Below are 13,327 nucleotides of genomic sequence, written 5' to 3'. Positions count from 1 at the left end.
TCTTACTGATTCTTTGCTACCAGCATGCCCGTCACAGCTCAGTACGTGACAGCCACCGTCCTTTATTTCAACAAAGAAAAAACCCCACCGATGCTGGGGAAGTGGAAGGCTGAATCGGACCAGTTTGTACCGCCGCGGTAATAGAATCTTCTATTGTCTGTTGTTCTGGCTAGGAGAGTGGATACACTCTTCCCCTAGGGCGCATGGTACCAAGTAACAGTTCAATGGCACAATCCCAAGACCAACGTGGACGAAGTCCTGAGGCCTGTGTCTCACTGAATATCTGAGAGAGGTCATGGTATTCTGAAGGGATCTCGAAAGGTATCTCTGCATTAGGGCTTTCTATTGAAGTAGCAGTCCATAAAATTCTAAGGCATCGTTGGGAACACAGTTGCCCCGTGCTCCATGATAATACTGGGTTATATGCTATCAACCAAGGGTGGCCCAACATTATGAGATTATAGGAGGACTTAATTAGGTAAAACCAAATTGTTTCTATATGAAACAACCCCACCTGGAGGGTAACTGCCTTAGTCCAAGTGTTCTGCACTCCGGTCCCAATAGTTTCCCCTTCTAATGAATTAATCTGTAAATTCTGCACCATGGGTTCTAATGGTATTTCCAATTCTCTAGCAGTGGCAATATCTAAGAAGTTCCCTGCGGCTCAGGAGTTGATCAGTGCTTCTACTTCCCTTTCATATGCGGACCATGAGACTTTAACTGGGAGAAGGAATTGGAAAGAATAGTTAGTGACACCACTCACTACAAGGGGTGCTGCATCGGGTTCCTGTGGTGGGCATATGGAGCAAATAGCCTGAAGGTGATCTGGAGATCAGAATTAAAAACACAATATTTCCCTGAGATTCTGTTGTCTTTCCTAAGGAGTAAAATTCTTCCTGTTATTCCAGAATGTTTTACTCCCATCTCTCCCAGAATGTCTTCAACAAAGAGACGGCACTCTGCTTGTTTGGTGGTATTGTGAGAGGTGGTACAGTGCATGTCTGCTGCACGGTACGAGTCTGTCTGTAAATTGTCTCTGGAGGAAACATGCATTTCATGTACGGTTCTGGCTCATAGGAGTTGAAGCATATGTTCCATGAAATCCTTTTTCCATGGAGAAAAGTGTCACTCAAATGAATAAATGTAGATGTATTAGCTAAATAAATGTCAATGTTAACTGCAAAGATATGGATTTGCTGCAGTACTAAATATAAGTAACATGGGACAGCTGGTAGTGTAGTGGTTAGAGCTACTACCTTTGGACTCAAAGGTTGCATGTTCAAGACTCATCTCTGACTATAGTACTCTTGAGCAAGGTACTTACCCTAAATTGTTCCAGTAAAATTACCCACCTGTATAAATGGGTAAATAATTGTAAGTTGCTTTGGAGAAAAGTGTCAGCTGAATGAATGTTGTGGATCAAAAAAAAGATGAGAAATGTTGCTTGTGTTCATGAAATCAGTCAGAACTGGTGAGAAGTTGAATTTCTTTGTTTTGCACTGTCAGACATTCCCCATTCACAACTACCATCTTCTGGTGCTGTTCAACCTCTGCTGCATTCATTAAGTGAGGGGAATCTTCTGTCATGATTTCTAGAGTAATTTCTCAGAACGCAAATGCAGAGGTCTTTTCTGAAGCTGGGTCAAGTTCAGGGTGTGGTCGAGGTTCAAAGGTCAGGGGTCGAGATCCAATGGGGCACGGTTCCAATGTGAAAGAACAAGATCAAAAGAGTCACGGTCGTGATTCAAAGAGTGAGGGTTGAGATCCAAAGGGGTGTGGTTGCAATGCAAAGACTGAGATCCAAGAAGTCACGGTTGCGGTTGGAAGAGCAACAACTGAAATCAGAGGGTCAAATTACAATGGGCGAGGAGCAAAATAAAGTGCAAGGAAAGGTGAGGTTTCTCAATGAGATTCTGGTGCAGGTAATGCAGGTGTTTAGCATGTGCTTGAGATTAACAGATTACCTATCCCTCTGGGGTATTTTCCCCAGAGGTTGTGACACCATGTTAGTAGTAAAGGGAAAACATACACATTTAAGAGATACTAGCAGTGTCCAGGATACCTGTATGAATATGTAATTATAATCACTGATCTCCAACATCTGGAAAGACTCATGCAATTACATAGCTTCACCGGCACAATACTTGAGAGAAAAGAGTTAGCTCCTTTGGCTACATAGCAAATTAGATCTACTGTAGCTGTACTTGTTCTGAGTTTCTGAAATTGACAGCAAACTGCTTAGTTAAATAACTGAAGAGAATAAATATAAAATGTAATACTTCAAGTGTCTACAGTACATCACCCTGGATAGGAAGATCACTGAAGAGAACAAAAACATGGAAAAAATACTAGAACAACCACAGGTACTTTATACAATTTGGTGATGTTTACTTTGACATTTACATTGTATTTCTAAAAAGTCAAAAACTTGTCTTTTCTGGAGTTTACAATGAGCAGTTCTAACCAACGATGAGTCGAGGTGGGTAATCCTTTACAGTAACACTGTGAGCCAGTTTGTAGAATAACTGCATCATGTGACTTCCGAGGAACTTCTGAAGAAAATATGTGGTGTAGATTTCCTGTAACTGACCTTGTAATTGATAAATGATAAAATTTTAAACTGTTCAGAATTAGGGGGCTCTAGAATCTACTCCACAAAACCCCAACCTTGAATATTTCATACCTTCATGTTTCTACCTTCTTCTACAGTCTCTAATAAATTGTCAGTTAACACACAGCAGTGAAAAATAGAAAAACTGTATAGTAAAATTATGCCTTATAAATAAGACAGCTGACATGACAATAAACTAAATGTCATGAAATTTGGTAGAGCCCTGGGTGCCTGGAGGAGGACAGTCGAAGAAGAAATAAAGAAGATGGGCAAGACGTGGAATGAAATCAGTGGCCTATCCCAGGATCGCAGAGGCTGGCAAAGATTTGTTAGGGCTTTATGGTCCACCTGGAGCATTAATCTAATCTAATCCAACAAAATTTAATTAAATATATATTCTAATGATATGTTCATAGTTAACTGTTCAAAACACAGTATGCTAATAAATGGGGGAAATGTTGATATCTACAGTATTTCATACATAGTCAAAACTGAGAATTTTTCACAAAAATTTATTTAAAAGGAATAATTACTTACAGTAGCAATAGGAGAGTTCAGTTCCAAAGACCTGCAACATCTTCTCACTCTTCATCATTATCATCATTTTCATGTTTTATCCTCTTATTTTCAGTTTACTCTTCTCTACCCCTTTCCTCCACATTTGGAAGCAAGACTAAAACGGGAGAAGCCAGAAGGTGCTTCAGCAGGAGTGTCTGGCTGCATTGGTTTAAAAAGAGCAGTTAAGGATCACCAAATGCGGCTCTAATCATGTGTGGTCATTACTGGTAAATGACATGATTATATAGGATTGCAGGTGGTGTGTGAACCCACGTCTGCGTGTAAATGTGCACTGGACATACAGCATTTCGAAAATGCGAGCGCGAACACACGAAGGTTTAGTGGGCGCGAGGAACGGAGACAGGGCGCGAGACGCCGCCCCCAGCGCGCGCGACTCCAGGAGTTTCCCGCTTCACCGTGAAACGCAGGGAGAAAATCCCAGTCTGAGTCCAGCCAAGCCTCCCAAGGAAATTTATCAGATCGCTTTCACAACCTCAGAGTTCTGGTGAATAATCGCAGAAGGGCAGCGGCACGTGGAACTCAAGTGCACAACTTCTCAGAAGCTCCCACACAAAATCATCATCATGCCTCGGAAGCTGCAGCGTGAGCAGCTCACAGGAGGAGGTATGACGATGGGTGGCGGCGCGCTTTCTCCGCGAAGCCGTCGCTAAACGCCTGGAGCTCAAGGCATCCGCGGCTATGAACGGCACTTGCCAGCTCCGCCTCGCTCCCGCCGGCCTCGCGCTGCAGCCCGCGTGGCGCCTCGTGCTTCGCCGACGGGACCTGCTCTGCTCCCCTCACCTGCCCGCGGCGCTCGCGCTCGCCGCCCACCTGCTGCTGAGCGCCCCCTACCTGGTGCTGGACGTGCTGGGCGAGCGCTGGCCCGGGGCGCGCCGTTTCCGGATCTCCGAGGGCGGCTCGCGAGCCGTGTGTCTGCGGCGCTGGTTCGAGTGCCTCGGCAGGGTTCTGCTCAAGTACCTGACGGCGGTGTTCCCGGTCACCGCGCTGCTGCATCACCTGCGGAGCCCCGCGCTGCCCGCCTTGGCGCCCTCGTGCGTCCGGGCTCTGCTCGAGGTGCTCTCGTGCCTGCTGCTCTTCGACGCGTTCTTCTTCGCCTGGCACGTGCTCATGCACCGGTAACGGACCCTTCTCCTTGCGACATGTGGACTCATGCGATGAAGAAGTGGCAGCTGCGCTCTATTAAAAAAAAAAAAAAAAAGTGAATATTTTCTGAATGCAACGATATTACGAAGCTCAATACGATTATTATTATTATTATTATTATTATTATTATTATCATCATTGTAACGACCCTTGTTACTGTGAGTTTGAGCGGGAAAGGTGTTTATTGTAAATAGCTGAATTATGGGAAAAATGTAATTAAGTGTTCAACCGCTGAGGGGACTTACAGGACAATTTGGCAGCAAGAAAGAGAAAAGGCTTCGGGGGTGATAAGCAGGTTGAAAAGGGGTTCTTGGACCGAGAGAGCGTTATTTCCCTGTGTTCTAATAATCTTTCTTAACGAGCGCTGCCTGAGCATCCTTTTTTGCCCCATCCAAACCCAGGGCACAGCTCGCCCCATTATTACAACTTCAATGATTTAGCAAGGATGGAGAAGGCAGTGCAGTAGGCCACTGTCCAGGCAAGGCAGTTTCTGCATCGCTTCTTTGTGCGATATTTCTGTTACTTTCCCATGTTTTTTAGAACTTCATGGCTTTGCTGTGCTCTGCCTTTATCTGTCTGCCCTCATGCGTGGTGCAGTCAACTGGTTCTAAGAACAGTCTTTGAGCCTGTTCACTGTGCTGTCTATACCCTTTCATCTGTATCTGGGCAGCACATTTGAAATAAAAGAAATATGCCTGTTTTTGTTTTGCCGCGAAAACAACGTGGCTTTTCCAGGGTGCAACTGTGTGTTACGCTTTTTCCGGGTGTACGGCTGCCTCGGTGAGAGCTATGGCAGTGTGAAATTGATGGTGCTATCTTGGCTGGCTGAAGTAATAACTCTATGTGCTCTCTCGTTGTTAGAGTTTCCTGGCTGTTCGTGTGGGTGCACCGCCAGCATCACCACAACAGGGACACGTTTGCTCTCGTGGCCCAGGATGCCAGCGCCATCGAGCTGCTCTCCCTCCAGCTGCTGGCCATATTCAGTGCCGCCCTTGTGGGCTGCCACCCCCTGAGCGAGGTGCTCTTCCATCTGCTCAACATCTGGCTGGCCGTGGAGGACCACAGCGGCTACGACCTGCCCTGGGCCCTGCATCGAGTCCTGCCCTGTTTCGGGGGGGCCCCTTTCCATCTGGCACACCACCGGAGGTACAGGGGGAACTATGCACCCTACTTCCGCCACTGGGACTGGCTCTTTGGAACATACCTGACGGAGGAGACTGCCAACAGGCCCGAGGCATAAAGGTGTCCATAGGTGGCGTCACACCTAACCTTCATATGTGACATAAGCCTGCCTTTCTTCTTCCATTTTTATGGCAGTACTTTTGAAATCAGGCTTTTTCACGCCAAATTATCTCTTCTGTGATTCACTATTAGTGAAATAATATAAATATTGCAGATTGCTCTGCTCAACTACTTGTACATCCCATCTGGACTACTGCAACTCTTTCTTGTGTGACCATCCTGCTACTGCCATCAAACCTCTACAGCTGATACAGAACGCTGCTGCCTGAGTTGTGTTTGACTTGCCAAAGCGTTCACATGTATCGCCTCTTGTTTCTCTGCGCAGGCTTCCTATAGCTGCCTGGATCAAATTTAAGACCCTGGTTATGGCCTACAAACGCATAAATAGAACTGCTCCCAGATGTGTACAAGATTTGATCATCCAGTACACCTAACCAGACTGCTATGCTCTTCCATATCTGCCCGCTTGGTGCTTCCACACATGAAAGGCAAAGCACGGAGGTTCTCGGTTCTGGCTCCATTGTGGTGGAACGACCTCCCCCTCTCACTCAGAACTGCTGAATCTCTGTCCACATTTAAAAAGGGCCTTAAACCTCATCTCTTCCAGACTCACTTCGCCCACAATCTCTTAAGTTCATACATGGTATAAATGTTCACAATCATGCTCGAATAAATCCTTTACAGTGCCACTCCTGCAATGCAACGTAAATGTTTATATGTATCTCAAAAAAAAAACTACTAGGAAAGTGATTAGGAATCGGTGATATTCTGGTGAAGTTTTATGCAGCTGCTTGTATGATGAATGTCAGTGCATATGGTGAAGGAAACTGCTTAAGAGTCGCACATCTGCAGCTATGTCTCTTTCTCCTAATGTAATGCACAAATTGTATTTTCTATGAGATGTATGCTGCTTTGGATAAAAGCGTCTGTTAAATGAATAAATGAATATGGAAAATTGTATGGAAGCACTACTGATCATTATAAGCTGGACTCATGAACTTACAAAGGACAAATTACTTCAGTTTTTTCATGAATTACAGAGTACACTTCATAATTTGTCACCCACAATTTGCCCAAAAGTTTCTGATGTTGGGAAATCTCACTAATATTTTCTTTAAGTAAACCTACCAGCTTTGGTAAAAGTGAAACTTCCAGTGAACTCTATGTGGTGTTATCAGCCCACACACCTTATTCACTGTGGTGACTTACACTACTAGATACACTACTTACAATGGGTCACTCATCCATACGTCAGTGGAACACACTCCATCTTTCATTTGCACATTATAGGTGAATTAGAGTCAGCAATTCATCTGAACAGTATGTCTTTGAACTGTGGGAGAAAACCAGAGTACCCACAGGAACCCATGCAAACAAGGGGAGCACATGCAGACTCCACACAGACTGAGTGGGGGGTTGAACTTACTTCTTCTCACACCACCCAGGTGCTGGGAGATAGTAGCGTTGCTCATGGTGCCACCCAGTCAGTGCCCATACTGTTGTCACTTCACAGGGTTTTTCTGTTTGTGTAAAATGTATTGACTGTACAATATAAGCAGCTTTTTGACATTCTTTTTGGCAGCTACCCTGCAAAAGAGAAACCATCTACATTGTCATTAGTCTGTCACACACACACATTTTGTGAACCGCTTGTGCGATATGGGGTCGCAGGGAACCGGAGCCTAACCAGCAACACAGGGTGTAAGGCCGAAGGGGGAGGGGACACACCCAGGACGGGATGCCAGTCCGTCGCAAGGCACCCCAAGCGGGACTCGAACCCCAGACCCACTGGAAAGCAGGACTTGGTCCAACCCACTGCACCACCGCACCCCCCTTGTTAGTCTGTCATTTCAATGAAAAAGTATTATCTGGCAAATATGCGTTGTTGCAAATATGCAATGGTTTCTCATTTGCTTTATCTGTAACCTTGTGAATGCACTCTGAGTCTGCCTTCGGGGTAGAGTGCTACAGTGCTGTGAAAAAGTATTTGCCCCCTCCCTGATTTTTTTATTTTTTTTCATATTTGTCACAGTTAAATGATTGAGATCATCAAACAAATTTTAATATTACACAAAGATAACCTGAGTAAACACAAAATGCAGTTTTTAAATGATGATTTCATTTATTACGGGGAGAAAGCTGTCCAAACCTACCTGGCCCACACACACACACACACACACACACATTTTCTGAACCGCTTGTCCCATACGGGGTCGCGGGGAACCGGAGCCTAACCGGCAACACAGGGCGTAAGGCCGGAGGGGGAGGGGACACACCCAGGACGGGACGCCAGTCCGTCGCAAGGCACCCCAAGCGGGACTTGAACCCCAGACCTACTGGAGAGCAGGACCCGGTCCAACCCACTGCACCCCCCCCCCCCACCTGGCCCTATGTGAAAAAATATTCCCCCCCCTTGTTAAATCAGAAATGAACTGTGATTAACCACATTTTTTGGAATGCTGAGTTAAATTTCACACACTCAGGCTTGATTACTGCCAGACCTGTTGAATCAAGCAATCACTTAAACAGAACCTGTCTGACAAAGTGAAGCACGCTAAAAGATCTCAAAAAGCAACACATCATGCCGCGATCTAAAGAAATTCAAGAACAGATGAGAAACAAAGTAATTGACATGTATCAGTCTGGAAAGGGGTACAAAGTCATTTCTAAGGCTTTGGGACTCAAGCGAACCACGGTGACAGCCATTATCCACAAATGGAGAAAACTTGGAACAATGGTGAACCTTCCCAGGAGTGGCCGGCCTACCAAAATTACTCCAAGAGCGCAACGACGACTCATCCAGGAGCTCATAAAAGAACCCAGAACAACATCTAAAGAACTGCAGGCCTCACTTGCCTCAGTTAAGGTTAGTGTTCATGATTCAACAATAAGAAAGAGACTGGGCAAAAATGGTATCCATAGGAAAGTTCCAAGGCGAAAGCCACTGCTGACCAAAAAGAACACAAAGGCTCGTCTCACATTTGCCATGAAAACATCTTGATTATCCCCAAGACTTTTGGACAAATATTCTGTGGACTGATGAGACAGAAGTTGCACTTTCTGGAAGGTGTGCATCCCGTTACATCTGGCGTAAAACTAACACAGCGTTTCATAAAAAGAACATTATACCAACAGTCAAACATGGTGGTGGTAGTGTGATGTTCTGGGGCTGCTTTGCAACTTCAAGACCTGGACGATTTGCCATAATTGATGAAACCATGAATTCTGCACTCTACCAGAAAATCCTGAAGGAGAATGTCCAACCATCAGTTCGTGACCTCAAGCTCAAGCGCACTTGGGTTATGCAGCAGGACAATGATCCGAAACACACCAGCAAGTCCACCTCTGAATGGCTCAAAAAACACAAAATTAAGGTTTTGGAGTGGCCTAGTCAAAGTCCGGACTTAAATCCGATTGAGATGCTGTGGCATGACCTGAAACGGGCCGTTCATGCTCGAAAACCCTCCAATATGGCTGAATTAAAACAATTCTGCAAAGAAGAGTGGGCCAAAATTCCTCCACAGCGATGTGAAAGACTCATTGCTAGTTGTTGCAAACGCTTGATTGAAGTTGTTGCCTCCAAGGCTGGCACAACCAGCTATTAGGTTTAGGGGGCAATTACTTTTTCACATAGGGCCAGGTAGGTTTGGACAGCTTTTTTCCCTTAATAAATGAAATCATCATTTAAAAACTGCATTTAGAATTTACTTGAGTTATCTTTGTGTAATATTAAAATTTGTTTGATCTCAATCATTTAACTGACAAATATGTAAAAAAAAAAAAGAAATCAGGAAGGGGGGGAAATACTTTTTCACAGTATTGTGCATTGTACTGCATTGCAAGGACAAATGACTGATAAAACCGTTTTAAAGTATTTCTGTAATTATGTTGAATTATTTCTCTATTTTTGATGTCTCCTTTAAATCATATTAAACTGTCATGTAAAGATGTTACAGCTGGGATCAAGGTGTACATGTACTGATTGTAATGTTATGACTGATTTTTAAAAAATTTGTTTTATTTTATCAAAGCAAAATTGCCCACCAATGTTACAGAAGTAAGGAGTGATGTGAAATAATGATGTGCTTTTTTGCAGAAGAAAGAGATTATCTGAACTGATTCTGATGTTTCCCTTATCTATCTTGTCTTATGTATGTTTGGTATTTCTATTGTCATTTCAAATATGAAGGATACTGCTTGTCACTTGGATCCTATTGTTTTATATTAACACACAAAATCAATTCTATTCTTTGCATAGTAGAAGTAGAGTAAAAGGAATTACTGATAGGTCTGTCAGTGGGAGGTTTGAAACAAGTTGTTGATTTGACTGTTGCTGAGAAACCTCTGTCCCTATAAAGTACAGACTTTTTGTACTTTTGTCATCTGAGTATAAGATGGACTTATAAGGCGTTTAGGTCAGGTTTTGGGTCCTTCTCTAATACTGATGTTGTTGCAGAAGTTTCCCATAACTGTTCCCTGGATGCCAATGCTGTATACGCATCCTTACTAATCTAATTGGTGGTGTTTCAAAACTGACCGCACAACTTTGCAACTAACTGGGAAAATGTTGACTGAGTCTCGGGAAAGTTAATGTTGAAATCACAGACTTAGATGTTGAAATAGTATTTAACCAAAGAACTCAATAGACTGAGACTGGGACAAAGATCTAATGTAAAGTTTGGTTAGAATGTGATGTCCCACATATGGTGTCCTTGCTTGAGACTTTTTCAAATTTTCATTCTCATTCAAGAAAAGTCTCAAAAGCCATGACTTTCGGACCTGCTTCTTTCTTGATCTCCAATCTCCTCCATAAACTTTCACTACATTGTGTTTAACATAATGACTCCCTAAAAATTCTATATGAAACTACTTGCATAATAAATGCTGACAAAACAGTGGTATTGGACTGAGTGCACTCTCAGAATTCTGTGTCTGCTTCTGCATACTTCAGTAAAAACATCCAGCTCCATAATAAAGTAAATTTTTACACTATGTAAGTCTGATGAACAGAATAATAAAGTTTATTGTAGTCGTAAGGGGCCCGCTATGCAACACATAATTTTACCATCCATCCATCTTCCTCCGCTTTTATCCGGGGCCGGGTCGCGGGGGCAGCAGTCCGAGCAGAGTCCTCCAGACTTCCCTCTCCCCGCACACCTCCTCCAGTTCCTCTGGAGAAACCCCAAGGTGTTCCCAGGCCAGCCGGGAGACATAGTCTCTCCAACGTGTCCTGGGTCTGCCCCGAGGCCTCCTCCCAGTGGGACATGCCCGGAACACCTCCCCAGGGAGGCGTCCGGGAGGCATCCGGAACAGATGCCCGAGCCACCTCAACTGGCTCCTCTCGATGCGGAGGAGCAGCGGCTCTACTCCGAGCTCCTCCCGGGTGACTGAGCTCCTCACCCTATCCCTAAGGGTGCGCCCAGCCACTCTGCGGAGGAAACTCATTTCTGCCGCTTGTATCCGCGATCTCATTCTTTCGGTCATGATCCAGAGTTCATGACCATAGGTGAGGGTAGGAACGTAGATCGACCGGTAAATTGAGAGCTTCGCCTTACGACTCAGCTCCCTCTTCACCACAACAGACCGGTACAATGACCGCATTACTGCGGACGCCGCACCGATCCGCCTGTCAACCTGCCGCTCCATTTTTCCCTCACTCGTGAACAAGACCCCGAGATACTTAAACTCCTCCACTTGAGGGAGCAACTCCCCCCTAACCCGGAGGGGGCAATCCACCTTTTTCCGACTGAGAACCATGGCCTCGGATTTGGAGGTGCTGATTCTCATCCCCGCCGCTTCGCACTCGGCTGCAAACCTCCCCAGTGCACGCTGCAAGTGTTGACTTGATGAAGCCAACAGGACCACATTGTCCGCAAAAAGCAGAGACGAGATCTCGCGGCCACCAAAACAGACACCCTCCATTCCCTGGCTGCGCCTAGAAATTCTGTCCATGAAGATAATGAACAGAATCGGTGACAAAGGGCAGCCCTGGCGGAGTCCAGCACGCACTGGGAACAGGTCTGACTTACTGCCGGCAATGCGAACCAAGCTCCTGCTCCGGTCATACAGGGAACGAACAGCCCGTAGCAGTGAGCCCTGAACCCCATAATCCCGAAGTACCTCCCACAGGATGCCACGAGGGACACGGTCGAATGCCTTCTCCAGGTCCACAAAACACATATGGACTAGTTGGGCAAACTCCCACGAACCCTCCAGCACCCTAGTGAGGGTATAGAGCTGGTCCAGTGTTCCACGGCCAGGGCGAAAACCGCATTGCTCCTCCTGAATCCGAGGTTCGACTATCGGTCGGATTCTCCTTTCCAGTACCCTGGCATAGACTTTCCCAGGGAGGCTAAGGAGTGTGATCCCCCTGTAGCTGGAACACAATCTCCGGTCCCCCTTCTTAAAAAGAGGGACCACCACCCCGGTCTGCCAGTCCAGAGGCACCGTTCCCAAACTCCACGCGATGCTGCAGAGGCGTGTCAGCCAAGAGAGCCCCACAACATCCAGAGACTTGAGAAACTCGGGGCGGATCTCATCCACCCCTGGAGCCTTGCCACCGAAGAGTTTTTTGACTACCTCAGTAACTTCAGCCAGGGTAATAGACGAGTCCCCCTCCAAGTCCCCAGCCTCAGCTTCCTCTATGGAAGGCATGTTGGAGGGATTGAGGAGATCCTCAAAGTACTCCTTCCACCGCCCGAGGACATCCTCAGCTGAGGTCAGCAGCACACCACTTCCACTGTAAACAGTGTTCGTGGAACACCGCTTCCCCCCTCTGAGTCGCCGGACGGTTTGCCAGAATCTCTTTGAGGCCGACTGAAAGTCTTCCTCCATGGCCTCACCGAACTCCTCCCAAGCCCGAATTTTTGCCGCGGCAACTGCCAGAGCTGCGCTCCGTTTGGCCCGTCGGTACCCGTCAGCTGCTTCAAGAGTCCCATGAGCCAGCCAGGCCCGATAGAACTCCTTCTTCACCTTGACAGCATCCCTTACCTCCGGTGTCCACCACCGTGTTCGGGGATTGCCGCTGCGACAGGCGCCGGAGACCTTATGGCCGCAGCTCCGAATCGCCGCCCCGACAATGGAGGTGTGGAACATAGTCCGTTCAGACTCAATGTCCTCCACCTCCCTCGGGACCTGGTTGAAGCTCTGTCGGAGGTGGGAGTTGAAGACCTCTCTGACAGGGGCCTCCGCCAAACGTTCCCAACAGACCCTCACTATGCGTTTGGGCCTGCCAGGTCTGTCCAGCTTTTTCCCCCGCCATCGAATCCAACTCACCACCAGGTGGTGATCAGTTGACAGCTCAGCCCCTCTCTTCACCCGAGTGTCCAAGACATATGGCCGAAGGTCAGAAGAAACGACTACAAAGTCGATCATCGACCTCCGACCTAGGGTGTCCTGGTGCCAAGTGCACTGATGGACACCCTTATGCATGAACATGGTGTTCGTTATGGATAAACCGTGACTAACACAGAAATCCAATAACAACTCACCGCTCGGGTTCAGATCAGGGAGGCCGTTCCTCCCAATCACGCCCCTCCAGGTGTCACTGTCGCTACCCACGTGGGCGTTAAAGTCCCCCAGTAGAACGACAGAGTCCCCAGTGGGAGCGCTTTCCAGCACGCCCCCCAGGGACTCTAAAAAGGCCGGGTACTCTACACTGCCACTAGGCGCATAAGCACAAACGACAGTGAGAGACCGTTCCCTGACCCGAAGGCGTAGGGAGACGACCCTCTCATTCACCGGGGTAGACTC

The 13,327-nt window shown here is 46.6% G+C and overlaps 1 protein-coding gene across 1 annotated transcript; it reads left to right on the top strand.

The window, feature by feature from the left end:
* The first annotated feature begins 3,628 nt into the window (after positions 1 to 3,628).
* ch25hl3 (cholesterol 25-hydroxylase like 3) lies at positions 3,629 to 5,769 on the top strand. The gene is made up of 2 exons (XM_018762372.2): positions 3,629 to 4,305; positions 5,195 to 5,769. Exons 1-2 carry the CDS (start codon positions 3,869 to 3,871, stop codon positions 5,571 to 5,573), a joined length of 816 nt encoding a protein of 271 aa, XP_018617888.2. The 5' UTR covers positions 3,629 to 3,868; the 3' UTR covers positions 5,574 to 5,769.
* The last annotated feature ends 7,558 nt before the right edge of the window (positions 5,770 to 13,327 follow it).

This window comes from Scleropages formosus, chromosome 12 (genome assembly GCF_900964775.1).
Source record: "Scleropages formosus chromosome 12, fSclFor1.1, whole genome shotgun sequence".
Taxonomy (NCBI): Eukaryota; Metazoa; Chordata; class Actinopteri; order Osteoglossiformes; family Osteoglossidae; genus Scleropages; species Scleropages formosus.
Note: the sequence above shows the minus strand (reverse complement) of the source record. Positions and strands in the feature narration are given on the sequence as shown.